Below are 19,155 nucleotides of genomic sequence, written 5' to 3' on the forward strand. Positions count from 1 at the left end.
CTGGCGGTCGTACTGTGTAACTGGTCTTATCGTCTTATCTTATCGCCTCACCAGCCACAGCAGATACTGACTCAGCAGCTTAGCCACAATGGCTACGATCATGTGATAAAAGCACATGCTCCTCCGTCATGGGAACGCTGCAAGACGTCAATCTTGAATCTGAGACTGTCAGTTGACAAATTAATCAGGATAGCTGCATTAGGTCAGAGGTGGATCCTGTCAGGCTGCAAGCACCGCAGAAGGAATCCAGCTGGGAACATCCAATGAGCGCATCATTCATGTTCTGGTGATTGCAACGCTCGATGCGCCCGCTGGATTTCCGCATGCGGCCAGAAGAGGTAGAAACCGGCCATGTCAACATCATTGAAGAAGTCTCGTCTGTTCTAGATCTGGAATCTAGTTTCTAAAAATGTCCCCCTCTGAAGGGATGGAGCTTATTTACTCTTCTTCTCGAATGGCTGGGAAGGAAATCCAATACATTTCAAGGTCAGACAAAGAAACCACGGCTGGAGTGGCCTATGTAATACTGATAGCATTTACTACGCCGTGACCCGGCCGCGTGCTCCGTTTGCGTGCGACTTGATAGTCTCCTGCTTGGTTTACTTCAAGGTCAAAAGGTCCTCCTTCTCGCCCCTCCTTTACGGAGGTCTTTTCGTCACTTGATGGTTTTTGCTTTCCTTTATTACTCTCTGTTCACCATGGAGGCCCCGGGCCAGCGTGCACCCAGCTGGTTCCTCTTCCTTCAATGAACTGTTTCATATTTCTACCAAGTATTCAGCACTTAAAGGCCTCAACAAGCCGGAAACAAAGAACCAACAAGAGACTATAGAGTTGAAAATTCGCCGTTACCCGGTGTGTTTTATTATTATCAACAAGGAAAGTCCCCGAACAACATGATATATAACGTTCGCCGTGCCGGATCAAAGTTGAAGAACATGACGAAAATGAATCGCTGGTTAAAGAGCCAGATTATAGAGAAGCCGGGGAGTGGTGACAGCCGTTGCTACCTCCTCGAGCTGCCAACAGAACTGCTGCTGGAGATCATCTCCCATCTGTCCGTGTTGCCAGAGGCATGTCTGGCGTTGACCTGCAAAAGCCTGTTCGTTATATGTGGGTCGATCCTGGATTCGAAATCACTCCATTTTAGTCGAGACTTCGCACCGCTCTTCCACCACTATCGAAATGGACACAATTTTGTCACCTCTCGCTGGCAGTTCGTCGGCATGCTTGAAGACAGCCGATGGCAAGCGTGCTCGAAATGTCTCAAACTCCACCCACGAAGCGCATTCCCCTCTCGGGAATTGAAACGAGGTTCTGACAGTCGAGCCTGCTCTTTGGGCGAATCTGCAGGCATCGTCGACTTGTGTCCGTGCAAGAAGCTGACCTACCGCGACAAGATGGACCTCGTGGATCTCCTCAAGATTCGCAAGAAGACCATCTCAGCGCTGGCTTCGCAGTTTGGAAGCACTGTGCGGGAGCGCTTCTGCTGGCATTCCTGTTTCGAGAAGTACGGGAATACAGACTTGAAGATCGAGCTTTACCCCGAACTCGATGACGAGGACAAGCTCATCATCCGGACAGAGTATCAACTCACCATCGAAGCAGGCCAGCTGGGGAAAGAAGAACACATGACACCTCGGTTTGGATGCGCACATCGCTCTGTGGATTTGTGGCTCGCCAGCGTCTGTCAAACCACCATCTGCCGACTATACGACAGTTTCTGTCAGTCATGCCAACGAATATCCATCTGCAATACCTGCAATGCAACACTAGTATGCCCGCGAAAACAGCCCAGCCATTCAAAGGACTCGGACCGGGCGACCTACTTCTTCCATACCCTACGAGGTCTGGGTGGCTCATCATCCCACCCGGATTCTGAATGGGCGGCACAGAGGATCCACCCCGCTGAGCCATCAGTGAACGTGGATAACTGCAGTGAGCTATGTCCATGGACGGTCCGCGAGCACCCTCCTCCCACTGGACCACCCACCATTGGCATGGATATCATTAATCCCGGTATGAATGATCAGTCACTGAACCAGTTGTATTCCTCTATCCACATGATCTAATGCTATGAACGTGACGGAGTTTAACAGAATGACGATTGGAGTTTTCTGAAGGCGTCTATTGTTTCGGAACTTGTTTTGGGTGAATATATTTGCCCGCCATGTATATACCCTTGCAGCCAATGTTAGGTATATGAGACCTTGATCTTCCAAGTATTCCAAACTGATTTTTTATAGTGACCGGTTTTAGCCTCGTTTTCCATAATTCTCGACCCAAGCCTTGATAATATCAATACATTCAATAGACACCAAGAGTAATACGTCAAATATATCTACCTGCCTAATATATACCACTGAATCTTACATCGTCCAAATTCACACTAAGCCAAGCAGAAAAAACGAGGATACTATCCAATTGATTTGCTGCTAAACCGAGGAAGGAGAGAAATTCCTCATAGACTATAGAATGATTGGCCCAGATTGGTGGAGAAACACCCGAACCTCTTCACAGCCTCGTTGGGGCCAAATATAGACGAAACTAATCCAGGGCTCGTGTTTTTTTCTTGTCAACAACCAACATCATGGATAGGCTTCCATCCCCAGTCCTGCATTCCATCTGCAGCTATGTGAGTCGTTTATACATCATCAAGACTCATTTGATGATCTGACAATGTCTAGATTTGGGATACTTCACCTCCAAGCTTAAAAGCCCTCTTGCTGGTCAACATCAAGTGTTATCATGCTGCAGCACCATTTTTCCATCGCAAATTGACGCTGCGGATTTCCAGCCGAGAGGATCTAAAGCAGACAGTCACTGAACTGATCGATCATCCTCTTCGACAGCAATATCTTACTTATACACGACAATTAAACATTACAGGAAAACTGTTCCGTCAAGCCATTAGTCCTGAAGATGAACAGCAGATTCGCGAACGCAAAAAGCGCGCGATCCGCGACGCAGAAGACAAACAGAAAAGATACAGCAATATCTGCAGCGCAGCAGAGCTGGAACCCTGTTTTAATTCCACCTTCACCTCCGACCGTCAAGATTTAGAGGACGCAGAGACTGACGAAAAGTCGTCTGCATGGTCACCCCTTGTGTCTCTGATTGAAAAGCTTCAATATCTGGTAGAGTTGAATTATTCCTGTGTCAATCGATTTCCGCCTTGTCTACTCGAAGCACTGCATCAATTTCATCCGTCTTGCAGACTCAACCTGGACCGATTTCGCTTTCTTAGTCTCAATAGTCCAGAAACAGACCCGTACGAACTTGAATTGATCCGTTCGCCTTGTCTACATAGCCTTACAGTTCCACACGTTCGCCGAGATTCTGATTCTATCGAGGATTACAATGAAGAGGCTACATGGGAAACGGCCAAAATCGCGCCAAATCTCAAGCAGATTCGACTGCAGCGGTGTATAGCCAGGACACCTGTTGGTGGGTTTCGTGGCGGTCGATTTGGCATCAAGCCTGCACCATGGAAGGGGTTCATTCCCCCTCCAGCCCCGGAAGAAATTCGCAGAGGAAACCTCACGTGTCTCGCATTATCGTCTCCAATGGCCATGTCAGAGAAACAGCTCAATCAATGGAGTCGTTCAACGGACTTCTCCAAGATCCGGTCCTTATGCATGGGTGCTCCCAGAAAACCAAGTGACTTGATCTTGGCCAGTAACATGGAGTTTCTATCCCTGGAGAAACTAGCCATTGACCTGCAGGTGTCATGCAGGGATGAGAACTACCAGGTTGCAACTAAAATGTTTTTCGACAGCCTTCCACCCCTAAAGACTTTGCGACTCCGCGGTATGATGAATATGACTTTGATACAGCATATCCTAGAAAAACACGGCCCATCTCTACAGGAGCTCTATCTCCACCAGCATTCGGTATTAATGGGAATTGGCGCCGGAGTGCCAATCACCGGTGCAGAAATATCCCACATTGCGAGTTACTGTCCCCGAGTTGAAGAGCTTGATCTATACCTTAAACGGACCAAAAGTGATCGCAATGAAACGGGTTGCTACAGAGCAATAGGCAAATTCCCGTCATTAAGGAAGGTTTCTCTAAAACTTGACTGCTCTATGCCATTTTACAATCTACCCAGGGTAGACGAGATGGATGGGCCGTTGGACGAGTTCGACAAAGAGATAAGCAGCAGAATTAATGGAGTGGATTTATACAATGTCCACATCCGCGACGTATTCATCAACGGCGCAGTGGACGAGAAACTGGCCCGGTCAATATGGAATACCATCACCTCCTGTCAGATACAAAAAGACGGCCTTGTATCACTGAGGATCGACCCATACATGGCCGGTTCTATCGGATCTGTCATTCCATCACGCGACAGATCGCTCCACATGGCACGGCACTATATCGTGACCCGAGGCGAGTGGTATAGCCATGACTATATTGATATTGTCGAAGTCGGCAGACGAAAAAGAGAAGAGCGTGATGAGAAAGAGAGACAGTTTGACGCAAAGATGTTTGAGAAATGGGGTTCTTCCTACGATAGTGTGAATCGGAAAATCATGCAGAGGGCTTGGCCTCTATCTGATAATCTGGATTGGCGACTCGGTTGGAGTAGCTGGCCTTTGGAGTCTTAGATTCAGCCCAGCTTTAATGAACATTGTCTATCTTTAGTTGCATCATCTCGAATATGCGATCTTGTATAAATTTGGCTATCTTACTTTATACACTGTAGTTCTGCGTAATAACCACCTGATAGCCTACTATGTAGGACACTCAACCTTTTTAGGAAAGTTCTACCTGATTCGGACGCAGCAGGTGGCTAAATAAACAACGATTATTGGATGACAGAAGCTAAACTGTTCCTGAAATAGACATGTGTTGATAACGCTAGTCTCTTTAGGTCTATCGAATACCCCGCCAATATAAAGCAATGCAACGTGAAGCCCCAGAAACACCGTGTCATTATTGGGATTCATTCAAGTCAATTGACTGAGTATCTATCGTCTACAACACAATATTGACCATCAACAATGGCATCTCTGTCCCTCCACCTCAAAGGTCTGAAAGACACCGATCCCTGGATCGGGGAGCAAAAGGTCTTTGAGATTCTCAATGAATACCTCCGGCCATCCAGCACCACCACACCAGCCATTGTAGCACAGAGAATCGACCAACTAACTCCCATGAAACGAAACGAGCTGGGCACTCGTAAAGAAATGGAAAGCCCAGAGAGTTTCATGTGGGGGATCTGGAGCTATTTTATTACTCTGGCCAAACAGATTCCGTACGATCATCCGTCGCAGGATCGTTTGGTTGCTGTGGTTTATGCGCTCAGTGAATTGCCTTCGACTACGGTGGATATCTGGGAGGTAGGATCACCATCTGCATGGCTACTTTGTGTGGAGATCATGAAATGCTAACTGTAGCAGAGTGACGTGCGTATCTGGACAGATCTGCCTATTCTAGGACCGTGCATGAGAGAAGCCTGGAATTGTAAGTTTGACCCTATCTAGTAGACTCTTTTCAGACAGCTAATATATCCAAGCACCCACATCCCCAAACCTCAATCCAAGCAAAGAAAAAGCGACTGAATGGATAAATCTCAACTCCTTTGCTGCTCGTCTCCTACGCCATCCCGCAGTGAGCTGGACGATATTTGCTGTCTGGGGACTGTTCCCCGCCCTGGAAATACCCTCAGAAGGCCCCAAGCTTGACTGCGATGTCATCGCGGCCGCTGAATGGATCATCCATAGTGGTGATGTTTTATTGAAACAAATCAACCAAGACAGGGGAGTAAGATCATATTTCGAGAAAGTAGGAGCAGGATCTCTATACCAGAGAGAGGATACGCTTAACACTGGGCGTTGGCAATTCTGGAAACGGCGTTTCGGCGAGATCAAGGAGCAAGTGAGCGAGGATGGAAAGATAGCGGCTCAACGAGCGATAGACAGGATGGAGGAATTGGATACATAGATTTTACTGTTTTTAAAACTTGAATTATATCGATACGAGTAGAGATCGTGGACGGGATGTAGCAATTATGTCCGAAAAGGGAAGGTGGAGAAATATAGATAAGATTAGATCTAAAGTGGATACGTATGATTACAAAGCATTTTCCTGTCGCTTTTATACTTGAGTCTTCAATAAAGGACAAATTAAGACGATAGAAAGTCTAGATTCTCTGATGAGTATAACTGCTTTATTCATACTCTCCAGAATGTATTGTCACGTAATTCAAGCATCTTCCCAAGAGCGAAAGCTGTCGCGACGATCAACCTCAGGGCCCTGAAGTCTCTTGGTCAAGTGACAACCGGCCGAATTTATCCCGGAATATCCAGAATTATCTGTATTCTAGTGTAATAGCTGTAATTTTTGAACACAAGGGGATTTAACTGCTGATATTCAACAATTCTCTAATCGCTTAGGAGCCATCTGGTTGCAGGACGATACCGATTGCAGTCATTATTGTTATATTACTCCCTATGAAGAACAATCTCAGCTACACATGCTATCAGCAATTCTTTCAACTGTAGTTTTCGTCTCTGAGGACGGGATCTCAGATGGATGAGGAGTGGGTAAGGGCACGTCATCACACGACAATATGCCAACGATCGTCGAAACTGCTGCGTTTCATCGTGGATTTGAAGATATCCTAGGTAGGGATGTTCAGGCATATTTGACTCTTATTATGGTTTACTTGGACTGGATTATCAATTGCGACTCTATTATGCTGAGATGATCATGATCCCTGCTCTATCGAATATATAGATGTGCACCGACGAGTTGCTGATGTCCTAGAAACCACATACTCTGGAACACTTTCATCTACCACAATCCTCGAGCATATTCAGCAGATGAAGCCATAACACCCAGCAATACTGACCATATCAAGTGTTCTAAAGACTGTCCAGTTGGCCTTCCTCGGCCACCGCCTTCGAGTTTCTCCGAACCGAAGCGGAACGAAAACGCCGCAACTTCAAGATCCAAGAAAGTCAGCCAGCCAAACAGACAGAAAGAAAAGCATCATCCTTCTCTTGTTCATCATTAAAGCGCTGCGAGATCCCATGAGTATCATCTGTCTCCTGGGGCGATGAACTACCCACCGTCTCATAACGGTCAGTTTCCTCCGCCGTATCTCCAACAAACTCCACCTCAGCAACAGCAGCAACACGTCCAGCCGCAGCAGTTGCTTTACAACAATGTCAACCCCAACCAATCGCCATACCAATATGGCAAACCGATCATGTACCCCCAGGTCATGATTCCCACCTACCCTTCTTATCCGCAGACATATAACCCTCCTCAACCTCAACCTCAACCACCACCGCAGCAAACGCGACCACCACCCCCTCCACAGCAGCAGCCTCCGCCGCCGCAACAACAGCCGCAACAGCAGTTTGTGAATCCATCTGAGCTGTTCCATCAGTCGCCTCTTCCTCCTGCGCCTCCATCTCGATTCACTCAGGTTTCCCCGAAATACAGCGCGCCACCTGCCGTCCCCATTGCACCCAACACCCAATCTCCCGTGCTCCCAACTATACCTGCCGCGACACAGTCACCATATTATACTGCCCCGAGTCCTAGCCAGACACCTAACCAGACGAACAAACAACACAGCAAAATAACACCAAATGCTCCGACCCCCACTCCGACTTTGGCACCGGCACCGGCACCGGCACCAGCACCAGCACCAGCGCCAGTTCAAGCCAAGGCTCCCCCAGCTCCTTCACCGCGACCTCTTCCTCAAGTTTTGATACCAGCTCCATCCCCGGAATTGCAGCAGAAAATACAGCGGCAGGCTCCCAAGAAGCAGACGCAACGGAAAACTAACCAGCAGTCGCCGCAGAAACCTACGAAGCCTCCTATAGATTACCAGGTGTTACTGCTATCGTTGGCAGACGAGTATCTTGATGCTGCACATAGCAAGGGGACAATGACTGCGTTGCTTCGGCAGGAGATTGAAATAGAGGAGTATCATAAACTGGTGGCGACTGGTCTTGGCTGCCTGGAGGCTGTATTGAAGGTCAGTGGATATTTTGTTAGTGGGGTCTATTGAGTGTCGTCCGAACTGACTTTGGTCTAGAATTGGAGATTACAGCCTCGTGTAGAGGCGCTTGTTCGCTTACGATATGCGCGCATCTTGTTTGAGGAGACGGACAATGACCTCGAGGCGGAGACGGCATTGAGTAAAGGGGTATGTGTTCGTGCATGTCGATTCGGGTTATGTGCTGACAATGCTGGCTTCTAATAGATTGACTTGTGTGAACGGGTAAGTTCTCTATATGATCTCTTGCATTTCGTAGGTTCGAATGCTCACCATCTCACAGAACCGCATGCTAGACCTCAAGTATAGTATGCAACATCTCCTGGCACGAATGCTACACAAAACAAATCCCAAAGCCTCCCTGAAAGCTGTCGATGGGATGATTCAAGATGTAGAAGCGTACGTGGTCGCTTAATACACCCCAAAAGGCATACGGCTCTAACTTGCGTAGGTACCGTCATTCTGCCTGGGAGTATGCATTCCGGTTCCTAAGGGTGACACTTTCATTGTCGTCGCCCGGCAATCAGGACTCCGTATCAGCATTGCAGCATCTTCACAAGATCGCTCACATGGCAAATCGCAACGGTGACAAGGGCGTTTCTGCCATGTCGGCTGTGATTGAGGCACTTGGATATCTACAGCAGGGAACAAGCTTCGATTCCATTGAACAGGCTCAGCGTGCAGTGGCAGTCGCGCGGAGCCATCAACTGAACGATGAACTCCGTCATATTCCTCAGTTGATCACATTGGTGCAGATGGTCGACATTTGCTGCAGCCTTCTCGAGTATGACATGAACCAATCATCTCAAAAACTGAAGGTCATGCAGGATCTAATGGATGAAAAACTGAACGATCCAAACTGGCGTCCTGATGGATCATTTTCCATCCCGCTTAATGGTAAATCCGCTGGGCCTTCATCCATAGATACGGGAGATATCCTCCAGGTCCAGAGTGGAACTCTGCTTTTGAGCTTTAACTGGCTGCCCCAGCACGATCTATATGCACTGTGCTATTTCCTCAGCTCTATCACCCTCAGTGCCAAGAACTCCTATGATGGGAGGAAAGCCGAGAAGTTTCTCCAAGAGGGGCTGCGCATGATTAAGGGTGAGACTACCAGATTGATTTATGTTTTTTAGGGCCCTTCTAACCATAATTCTCTTTAGGAAGCTTCAAGGCGCCCCAAGAAATTACGGAGTCGATGGTAAATGCAAATAAGCGTGTGGAGTGGCGAAGAAGCCTATATTGCAATCTACTACTTCAACAGGTCTTTCTCGCCTGCGCTCGCACCGACTGGGACCTGGCTACTCAGACCCTACATGAAGTTCGCCAAATATCCCAGGAACTTGGCGATGGTATTTCCGAGCCTATTCAATGTCTCATGGAATACGCTGCTGGAACCATTGCGCAAGCCACAGGAGATCTAAAAACTGCTCTTGCGGCTTTCCAATCCCCACTTCTTCTACTATCCCCATCTGTCAGTAAGACAACACGAAATGATCCGTGTCGTGATATTGCTATACTGGCAGCTCTCAACACCGTCCTCATCCTCCGCGATCCCCAACACCCTTCGCATTCTCAACTTCCCAATATCTTGTCAATCGTTGAGTCGTTTTGCAAGGGGACCCCCAACAAGTATATACAGGCAGCATATTACCTTGCAAGCGCCACTGTACAGACCGAATCGACCATTCAAACGAAACAATTCCTCCAACAAGCCCTTCAATCTGCCACGGCCATTAGCAATAGCCAAATCACCTGCATGACTTTGACCTTTATGAGCTGGAAATATTTCCGTGGTGTGGTCGGGGAACAGGCTGAAAAAAGTGCAAGAGCCGGCCGTGCAATGGCCAAGAAGGCCAACGACCGTCTTTGGGTCAGCGTCACCGATGAAATGCTGGCAGAAACTCTAGAGAGACAGGGAAAAGACGAGGAAGCAGGGGGAGTTCGCGACGAGGGACACCGGGTGATGGTCGGATTACCACCTGCGTTGAAAAGGCCTGCTTAAACTGATCGTTTCCTTTTCATTTTTTCTTCTTTCGTTCCCGCTAATTCGGGGACTCCAAATTCTATGATACCATATTATGGGCAATTACGATGACTTTTGCGGTGTATGGATGACTGGCGCTTTTGAGAGATATCTTTTTTTTTTTCCTTTCATGGGGATGGGGAATATGCATGCCATGGTTTTCTTAGCTTCTGCGTGTTCTTCATGTTGTTTTCTCACGGGATCCTGGCGTTCATGATGCTTTGTAGAGTTTCAGCTTAGAAAAGCTTCCCTCATAACTGGGCACCAGACTACCAGTTGTGTTGCAAATGACTTTTATTATTAGACGTTGCTTTTTTGGCTCCAAAGGCGACTTCAAAGATATCAATTCCAATTGCATTATTTTTCCATAACAACGCAGTCACGAATCATACATCTTGAAAATATGAGTAGGTCACCATACATGTAATATACACGCGACATATCAAGTCGCCGAAGGTTGTGAGCATAGCACAAGAAAAGAAATCAAAGAGCAAGAAAAGGGGTAAAATCAAAGAAACATGACAAAAACCGCTCCGAATGACTCCACACTTGCCCATACGCCTGCAACCGAAAACCCAGCCAGATATAGGTAGCTTTAATCGCTCCGTGGTTGGATATGTAGTGGAAGAAGTGATAAAATGAGATTTAACGAGCCAAAAAAAAAAAAAAAAAAAAGAGGACCAGGAATTGTTGTATTCAGATTAACCCAATCCACCCCAGGCACCGCGGATTCTTCGGGCAAGCTGAATATCCTTCTGCATGATGGTAACACGCTTAGCGTGTAGAGCGCACAGGTTTGTATCCTCGAAGAGATGGACAAGGAAAGCCTCTGCAGCTTCCTGCAGGGCCTGGATCGCATGTGACTGCCATCGCAGCTCTGCTCCCACGTCGGCGGGGAGAAGCTCCAACGCAACCTCACGCACGAGTCGCGCAAAGGGAAGCTTCTGGATCAGCAGATCATAGGAGCGCTGGTATTTACGGATCTCTTTCAGGGCAACGGTTCCTGGCTTGTATCGATGACGACGACCTTGAGGGGTAGGGTCTCCGGCTGTGTTATATTAGCGACATGATCGATTCCATGTGCGCGATGATCGCCAAGGAGAAAAGGACGGAAGGTGGTAGTACGGGCAACATACGCTGGACATCTGTTTGTTTTGATGGTTTTGCTTTGGGTTTCGATACTCCAGCGGGTTTCTTTCCTCCTCTGCTTGCACCAGCGGACTTGCGTCGGCCTCGGGTTGCTGGCGACGCGGTCGCAGGGCTTGCTCTTGATGGACCTGCCTCCGCCTCTTCCTTTGCAGCCTTTGCTCTGGGAGCAGCGATAATCTTATTGCCTCGACCGGTCTTTGGTGGCATGATGTCTGATTCGCGCGCTTAACGATGGATGGATTGACGACTCGTTTAATCGAATGAGGGGTATTTCTTTTTTAATTTAGACACAATTTCCCCTATGACAGATTACTCCAAAAAAGAAAAAAAAAAAATGATTTGCGCAAGGAGAAAGCACCTCGAATTGGTGCTTTTGGTCGGATGTGAAACCTTGGATGAAGGAGGGGGAGCACTCGAGCTTTGTTTTGATTGCAATACGGACCACACCGGGATGATATCAGCTGTCCACCCCTCGATATCTGTCTGGCAGGATATGTTCTATATCGAAACAGCTCTGTCTTATGCCAGAAAGAGAAGTTGAGGGGAATTGAGGTGGCTGGGGACCTGCAATGGCTCTCTCTCTCGTCTCTTCGGCCGGCCTTTGTTTAGTCTGTTTTGCGCTTCCCCCAGCTGTTTTCTCAAGTTTGACGCGTGGCGCGTGGCGCGATTCTCCGCCGAAGCGCGCGGCTACCGCACACGTGATGATACGGGCGGATGACATCGTTGCGGCAGTGATGCGAAAGGCCACCTTAACTTACTCTCCATCTCTTCTCCAACAATAGAAGAGTCTGCTTCTGCTTTCTTTTCTTTGATAGTGTATTATGCCTCGGTAGTCTCGATTGGCAATAGTTAAATCAGTTTCATCCATTTGAACAGCTTCTCCCCGCATATATACTCGTTTGCTATCGTTTCACGGCCCGCTCCTCTAAACTCCGACGCAATGGCCGCCATTTGGGGTAATGGTGGGCAAGCAGGCCAACTTCCCCTCGAGCAATGGTTCTATGAAATGCCTCCCGTGACTCGATGGTGGACTGCTGCTACTGTGGCTACGTCAGTCTTGGTTCAGTGCCATGTTTTGACGCCGTTCCAGCTGTTCTACAGCTTTCGTGCTGTCTATGTCAAGTCACAGGTGCGTCTTGCAGTCTTTCGCAGTGGCCATCGATCAAAGCTGACAATCGAATAGTACTGGCGACTTGTGACAACTTTTCTATACTTCGGACCACTCAATCTAGATTTGTTGTTCCATGTCTTTTTCCTGCAGCGCTACTCGCGCCTCCTCGAGGAATCGTCCGGTCGATCCCCAGCCCACTTTTCATGGCTGCTATTCTACGCGATGACCTCTCTTTTGATCATTTCGCCGTTTCTGTCGCTGCCATTTTTAGGTACTGCGCTGTCGTCCAGTCTGGTTTACATTTGGAGTCGTCGCAACCCTGAAACGCGCCTCAGCTTCCTTGGCATGCTGGTTTTCACCGCCCCTTATCTCCCCTGGGTGTTGATGGCATTTAGCCTTGTTGTCCATGGGATTGTGCCCAAGGATGAGATTTGCGGTGTTGTTGTCGGTCATGTGTGGTACTTCTTCAATGACGTCTATCCGTCTCTCCATGGTGGCCATCGCCCCTTGGACCCGCCGCTGTGGTGGAGGCGTTTATTTGACTCTAGGGCCGGTGCCGGTGATGGACGAGGTACGGATACAACAAACATCAATGGCGACTTTGCTGCGGCGGTGGCGCCTGAAGTTCGATGAGTGTCTTGAGTGCGCCACAGTGCCCGATCACCTCTGGTGTTGGAATTGCACCCGGCGTGGGAACCATTACGGCTGAGTGAATGGTGACATGGCGGGTGCTTGAATGTATAGCAGTATACAAACCTGGGCCGAAGAAATGAAATAAGTTCCAGGAAGTTCGACGCTGGGTTTATTTTGGCCTCAACCCTCTCTGCGTCTTGGCAGTCTGACGCCTCCGGCGAGGCGTTGCTATCCCTTGTATCTCACTTGTATCATGTGAGGCAGACCGACATACTACCGTGCTGAAATTAGGGTCTTTCCTAAAGCGAGGTCTTATCAACAAAGGATGATTAAGACCAGGACGAACATATGAACTGCGTACTAGCTTTGTTACGGGGCGTCAGCAGATCTGTTGGGGGCAATTTGTTTCGATCCGATGACCTCGGTATACTGCATCATTTGGGACTTTCATCTGGAACAAACATTCTTGTTGGGTAGGATGCAGAAAGCCGGTAGGAAGGGTGAGACTGCAGAGCAACACCCATGATCATCGAGATGTATCTTCACAGCCTTATGGACTCGGCCAAGAGATGGATGGGAAGGCATATAAGCAGTTAACGGTCCTTGCATCATCTATATTTAGCAAATACGATGAAACATGAGAGTAGATTACGGAATCATATCCCTGTCCCACCTTATGTCAACAACCTACATCGTACATAGTACATACTACAGACATAGAAACAAAGAAGGCTCCATTTACAAGGCTGTCTTTTAACTCGGAATAGTATTGATCATCAGTCAAAGGATTGATGGGCATTTATAATTTACATGGATTGCAGTGTATGTAATCAATTCCCACCCCTCTATCACCTCCAGATTCACGCCCCGCACAGCCACCCACACTTTTGCTGACCGCTCTGATCAACAGCTCGGCATTACTAGGAGCTGGTGGTTGGAGTCGTTTCAGGATAAACTGACATGTGTGACTGAGGAATATTCCAGACTACATAGTACTGAATGGAAGGATTTGAAAGTGGATTGTCAGTTTTATGATTTGCATTTTTGTATTTTGTATTTTGTAATATTTATTGATAGGTGGATGGTGGCATTGGCATATATCATCGGGCGAGGATATCATGATAATACCTCATCTTTTATTATGATTATTTTTATTATCTTGTGATTATATTAAATGCGTAGGCCAAGTCAGCAACGACAATCCCTGGGTATATCATGAAGTCATTGCACATTGGGGCGGGGTGTTTTTGGCCATGCAAGCAAAGCAGCAAACCAGTTACCTTGAAATGCTATAATTATAACTGCCTCTCGTAAGTTCCTATCTATCCGTGCTTTTTCCCTCGTGGGCTCATCTGCAGGTGTTGCATGGAGTATGTGCGTATGTCGGCTATGTTTGGCGTGAAAATGTATGGCTTCTGACGTAGGAGGGCCAATCTGCCTTGGATATCTTGCCGACCGGCGGGTTGGAGTGGTTGGAGTGGGGTTGGATGGCTGGGGTTGTTGTTGTTGCGAGGTGCGAGGTGCGTCTTTGCGGTCAATCAATCAGGCTGGGAGGCTTATCACAGATGATCAATCTGAAGTCTGATCAGTAAGACTGAAAGGCTGAAGCCTTGCACTTGTTTGATGGTGATTGCGAAATCACAGTACATAGTTAGCCACCAACTCGACAAAGCCTCAGCCTCGTCTGAAGGCACCAACAATCCCAGTTTAACAAAGAAAAGCCGTCCACGCGTCTGACAGGCAGGAATAACGCTCACTGGCGAACGGGGATCTGGGACAAGCTGGCGACCGTGGGACGAGAAGCCGCTAAAGGAAGTGGTGGGACTAGGTGCATTTTATGATTGGCTGGCGTAAATGCGCTACCAGCAGAGTGGGGAGCCATGTGGGGGGCGCTTTCTTCCTCCGTTGAAGATTTCGGCCGGGGAATTCAAAAAGAACATGTTGGAGTATCAAAGCACAGGGAGGATTGGCTATTGGGTGCTGACTGTTGAGCCAGAGTGAGAAGTTTAAGGCGGATAGTGAAATAGATGCAGGATGACATATCGAGGAGGGATTTGATTCTATCTTTCGTCATATTCAACATGGATGCTCAGGCTGTGAGCTGTGATATGGGGGAGTGAGGAGACTGCCATCCCCACAAATCATTAGATCTAATATCTGATCCAAACACCAGGCTCATGTCCATAGTCCACTGGTCAGGGTTCGACAATGAGAAAAAGAGGTAGTTTAGTGATTAAACGAACAGAATCCCACTATTAAGATATTGTCTCGTAGTACGAGGTACGAGGTACGAGTACGGACGGTGGACTGCACCAAGTCCTACGGAGACTCCGCAGTCCGCAGGACCGACCGACCGTCTGTAAGCAGCTGCATCACATCCTTGGCCGCTGGAGGTGTCGAAAGCCCCAAGAATACCAAGATGATATTCTCTCTTGGCCACTTGAAACGTGGAAAAAAGTGTTTGAAAGACAAAGACGGGGCGGACTCCATTGTGACGCAAACCGCGCATGTGTTATCAGAGGGTCCACGGAAATAATTATCGCTGTACCTGTCAACCTTAACCCTCCAGTCAGTTGCCTAAAACAGAATCTTTAAAGCCTGAGGCCATGAGTTAGAGGCACCAAACGGGCAAGAAAACACGTAGTGAACTCTGTTGCTGTGGAGTTGACCCAAACAAAGCGAGGCGAACTTTGACTCCATATTCTTTCCATGGATGCGGTGTTCTTGGTATTAGATTTTTACTTCTTTCATTCTTTCTTGCGAGAGATTGACGGCTAAATCATCTTCAATCGAATAATCGATTGTATGCAATACTGTAATTTAAGCATGATTTGTGTGGCGGGAACAGGGATCGGGGTAATCAATACAGGGGGGTTTCACAATACGATTACGAACAATGATGAGGATGAAACCAAGTGCCTCGGACTAGGCGTCCCAACAATATTTACTGCCCAGATTACCCTCTAGCCCAGTTGAATGGATCGAAAAAAGATCCATCTATGGATATCACTGTAGACGTACTGCGTGCAAAGTACTATTCTTGTCAGATGGCAAATTGCACAGGCAACAAAATAACTATCCCACACTCAAGGTTGTGGTATCCAGCAATCCATGTCTCATCTGGTCAGATTCTTTGGTTCTACATCTAAACCGCGTCATTCTGCTGCACTCTGGACGAGAGTTGGTACGAATTAGTACAGCTAGTCCACGGTCTACCATGTCCATCCTCTGCCTATCCTGCCTATCAACCCCCCCCTAAAAAAACACAAGCGGTAGGCTTATTAACGGCGCTCGAGGAGTGGCTCAGAACCACCTGGCAAAGTGGCTAAGCCTCCCGACCAGACCCCCTGCGGCAAAGCGTCAAAGACTAAACAGTGGCTCCCCTTGCAAAGGCACCCTTCCCTGGTGGGGGCCTGGATCCGCCTCGATTAATATTATTCGTGGATACATTATTAGGATCATTACCCACTAAGCCATTAGTGGCTTTAGTGGCGGAGGCTTAGCCTTGGCTCCAACCTAAACCGTTCCCCCTTCCAGCCGATAGTTATTCAGGACCCACTTCCGCCCCCCAATCCGAACCGCCCTCCTTGGACCTTTTTTCCCTTTTTTCTTTTTTCCCCCTGCTGCTGTGGGTGATGGTGCTGTGTTGCCGCCACTACTGCTGTTAGTGATGCCACTGAGCCACGGCTAGCTGGGCGTTGTCGTCGCTGTCGTGTATCTGAGCCTCTTTCTTTCGTCTCGCTTCTCCTCCTTCCACCACTCAGTCTGTCCTTCTCTGTGCCTGCTGTTTTGTCTCTCACTTTCCTTTTCCAAGCCTTGTTTAAAAAATCCCTCGACGCTCCTTTTTTGCCAATCCCTCTCTCTCTCTCTTTTTTTATTTATTATTTTTCATCTTATTATTTGCTTTTCGAATCTATTGTTTTTTTCAAAATATTATCCTTAATTGCCTCTAAACTATCCACGCCACCCCCAAATCCCCGCCCTCTCTTTGTCTCCCCTTTCTTGCTCTCACTCTTATTTGATTCCTACTCTTACTCTGACTGCGACTCCTTCGCCTTTTTTAATATCTACTATTCTCTCCTAGTGCCTCTCGTGGTCCGAACCTTCTCCCGCCAGTCCTTTCCCGGTCTGATCGCTGCTATCTCTAGCCTCTCCCCCTAGGCCATTTAGCACTCAACCAAAATTAAAAAAGGAGGGCGACAGAAAGAAAAAGAAAAAAAAAAAAGGCAGAGAAAAAGAAAAGAAGAAAAAAACAAAAGAGGAATTTCTGCAAGACCAATTCTTCTACTATTCATTCCTTCATCCATCTTCAATTCCTCTTTTCGAGTTGTTGCCTGGTGTTGCGCTTCCTTACCGAGGCACTAATTATTATTTTGTTGATATTCATGACTTTGGGATCCTGTCGATAGCGCTTCTTCTTTTCGATCCGAGTATCTCAGTTTTAATAGCCTCCTGGCCGATTCAAAGCACACACCACCCTTGGGGTTGTCGGATTCCCACGGCCTCCCCTGGCTCATCGCATCCGTTGACACGAAGTTACGACCGCGATTCCTTCAATTGGCTTTGGTTTTCTAGATTGTACCTTTATACCGTCCTCGATATACACCGTTCACAATGAGGCGGGGCGTCTTAATCTTCCTCGTCGTCAACCTTGTCCTCCTATCCTTCCTGGTTCGCAGCGTCTTCACACTCTTAACACTCCTGGTGGAAGATGCCTCGGCCGACGCTATCCACCGCGCGGAGCTTCCTTCGCCCAACTCCAGTTTGATCGAGCAACGACCGCAGGTGATCCCTAAGATCATTCACCAGACCTACAAGAATGAGACTATCCCGGAGGTGTGGTTGGATGCTCAGCAGAGCTGCATCGACTTGCACCCTGACTACGAATACATTGTATGTGCCCCTGTCTCCAGTTTTTGATACGAACAGTCACACTAACGCATGCTTATAGCTGTGGACAAACGAAAAATCCCGCGACTTCATCTCCAAGGAGTATCCTTGGTTCCTTGACACTTTCGATGGTTATAAATACCCCATTCAGCGGGCTGACTCCATTCGTTACTTCGTCCTGGCGCATTATGGAGGAACTTATATCGATCTCGATGATGTACGTATCAGATGGAATCCTTTTACACAACACCGTTCTAATTGTTATGGCAGGGCTGCAACCGTCGCCTGGACCCTCTTCTCGCATACCCCGCGTGGGTGCGCCGTACCGCTCCAACTGGTATCTCCAACGACGCAATGGGCTCAGTCCCTCAGCACCCATTCTTCTTGCGTGTGATCGAACTTTTGCAGTCCTACGACCGCCACTGGCTGCTCCCTTATATCACAGTCATGTACTCGACCGGCCCATTGTTCTTGTCAGTTCTCTGGAAGGAGTACATGCTGGACAAGCCCAACGAAGCAGCTCGTGTTCGCATTCTCATGCAGGATGAGTACAACAAGTACTCGTGGAGTTTCTTCACCCACCACGTTGGAAACAGCTGGCACGGAAAAGATGCCAGATTAATATTCTGGGTAAGAGCCTACAGTTTCACCCCACGTACTGAATTGATTAAGCTAACTGTATCACTAGATGGGACAACACTGGATGTTCCTTACCATGTGTGGATTTGTCCTCGCCGGAGTTGTTGGCTGTACCCTTTGGTGGGCTTATGGCCGAGTGATGCTCCTGAGCTCCAAGTACCGCTACCGGTACACCAAACTTCCCAACTTTGTCGGCTCGCCCCGCCTGTCGTCACCATCGCGCCGGAGTCGGCTCACAGTGCCCACTCTTCTCCGTCGGGTTAGCCTGAAGGACGAAGAAGTTGGAGTCTCAGAAACCTCATACGAACTTTATAGTCGACGTGATTAAAGCCCGTCTGCTTTTTTGTCATTTGTTTGTTATAAATTCTGTGTCGATACGGCCCTTCGCATGAGCTCTGCATTCAGCATTCGATTGAGCTTTCTTTTTTTTTTTTTTTTTTCCTTTTATTATCTTTGATTCAATACGGCGCGCATGTATGGAGTTTTGGACCAGCCGTTGTTCTACAGCAAACGGCTGCTTGTACATGTTTTGGTAACATGACTTTTGGATCTGCTCGCGAGGTGATCTGCTAGACGGCGCACCCGCATGGTATCTGGCTCTGTTCTGATGTTTGCATTTAAACCCTTGTGTTTCTTTTTTTTCCCTTCTTCCCTGTGTCTTTTTTATTTGTCATATTGCTTTTTAAC

The 19,155-nt window shown here is 47.9% G+C and overlaps 4 protein-coding genes across 4 annotated transcripts; 3 read left to right on the forward strand and 1 right to left on the reverse strand.

Moving 5' to 3' along the window:
• Positions 1 to 893: 893 nt before the first annotated feature.
• ASPWEDRAFT_48702 (uncharacterized protein) lies at positions 894 to 10,025 on the forward strand (the record flags this gene model as incomplete). Its single annotated transcript, XM_040837147.1, has 8 exons — positions 894 to 2,044; positions 2,629 to 2,632; positions 7,046 to 7,999; positions 8,060 to 8,170; positions 8,228 to 8,245; positions 8,304 to 8,419; positions 8,472 to 9,112; positions 9,184 to 10,025. The coding sequence occupies 8 exons, from the start codon at positions 894 to 896 to the stop codon at positions 10,023 to 10,025; spliced, it is 3,837 nt and encodes a 1,278-aa protein (XP_040692157.1).
• Positions 10,026 to 10,747: 722 nt separating this feature from the next.
• Positions 10,748 to 11,092, reverse strand: ASPWEDRAFT_106372 (histone H3 family protein; the record flags this gene model as incomplete). Its single annotated transcript, XM_040827801.1, has 1 exon — positions 10,748 to 11,092. A coding segment is annotated over one exon (345 nt), but the record flags the coding sequence as incomplete, so codon positions are not given.
• Positions 11,093 to 12,135: 1,043 nt separating this feature from the next.
• On the forward strand, positions 12,136 to 12,939 carry derA (putative ER-associated proteolytic system protein Der1; the record flags this gene model as incomplete). Its single annotated transcript, XM_040832611.1, has 2 exons — positions 12,136 to 12,324; positions 12,379 to 12,939. 2 exons carry the CDS (start codon positions 12,136 to 12,138, stop codon positions 12,937 to 12,939), a joined length of 750 nt encoding a protein of 249 aa, XP_040692159.1.
• Positions 12,940 to 17,553: 4,614 nt separating this feature from the next.
• On the forward strand, positions 17,554 to 18,796 carry ASPWEDRAFT_48705 (glycosyltransferase family 32 protein; the record flags this gene model as incomplete). The annotated part of the gene is made up of 4 exons (XM_040837149.1): positions 17,554 to 17,832; positions 17,891 to 18,046; positions 18,100 to 18,459; positions 18,518 to 18,796. 4 exons carry the CDS (start codon positions 17,554 to 17,556, stop codon positions 18,794 to 18,796), a joined length of 1,074 nt encoding a protein of 357 aa, XP_040692160.1.
• Positions 18,797 to 19,155: the final 359 nt, after the last annotated feature.

This window comes from Aspergillus wentii, assembly GCF_001890725.1.
Source record: "Aspergillus wentii DTO 134E9 unplaced genomic scaffold ASPWEscaffold_2, whole genome shotgun sequence".
Taxonomy (NCBI): Eukaryota; Fungi; Ascomycota; class Eurotiomycetes; order Eurotiales; family Aspergillaceae; genus Aspergillus; species Aspergillus wentii.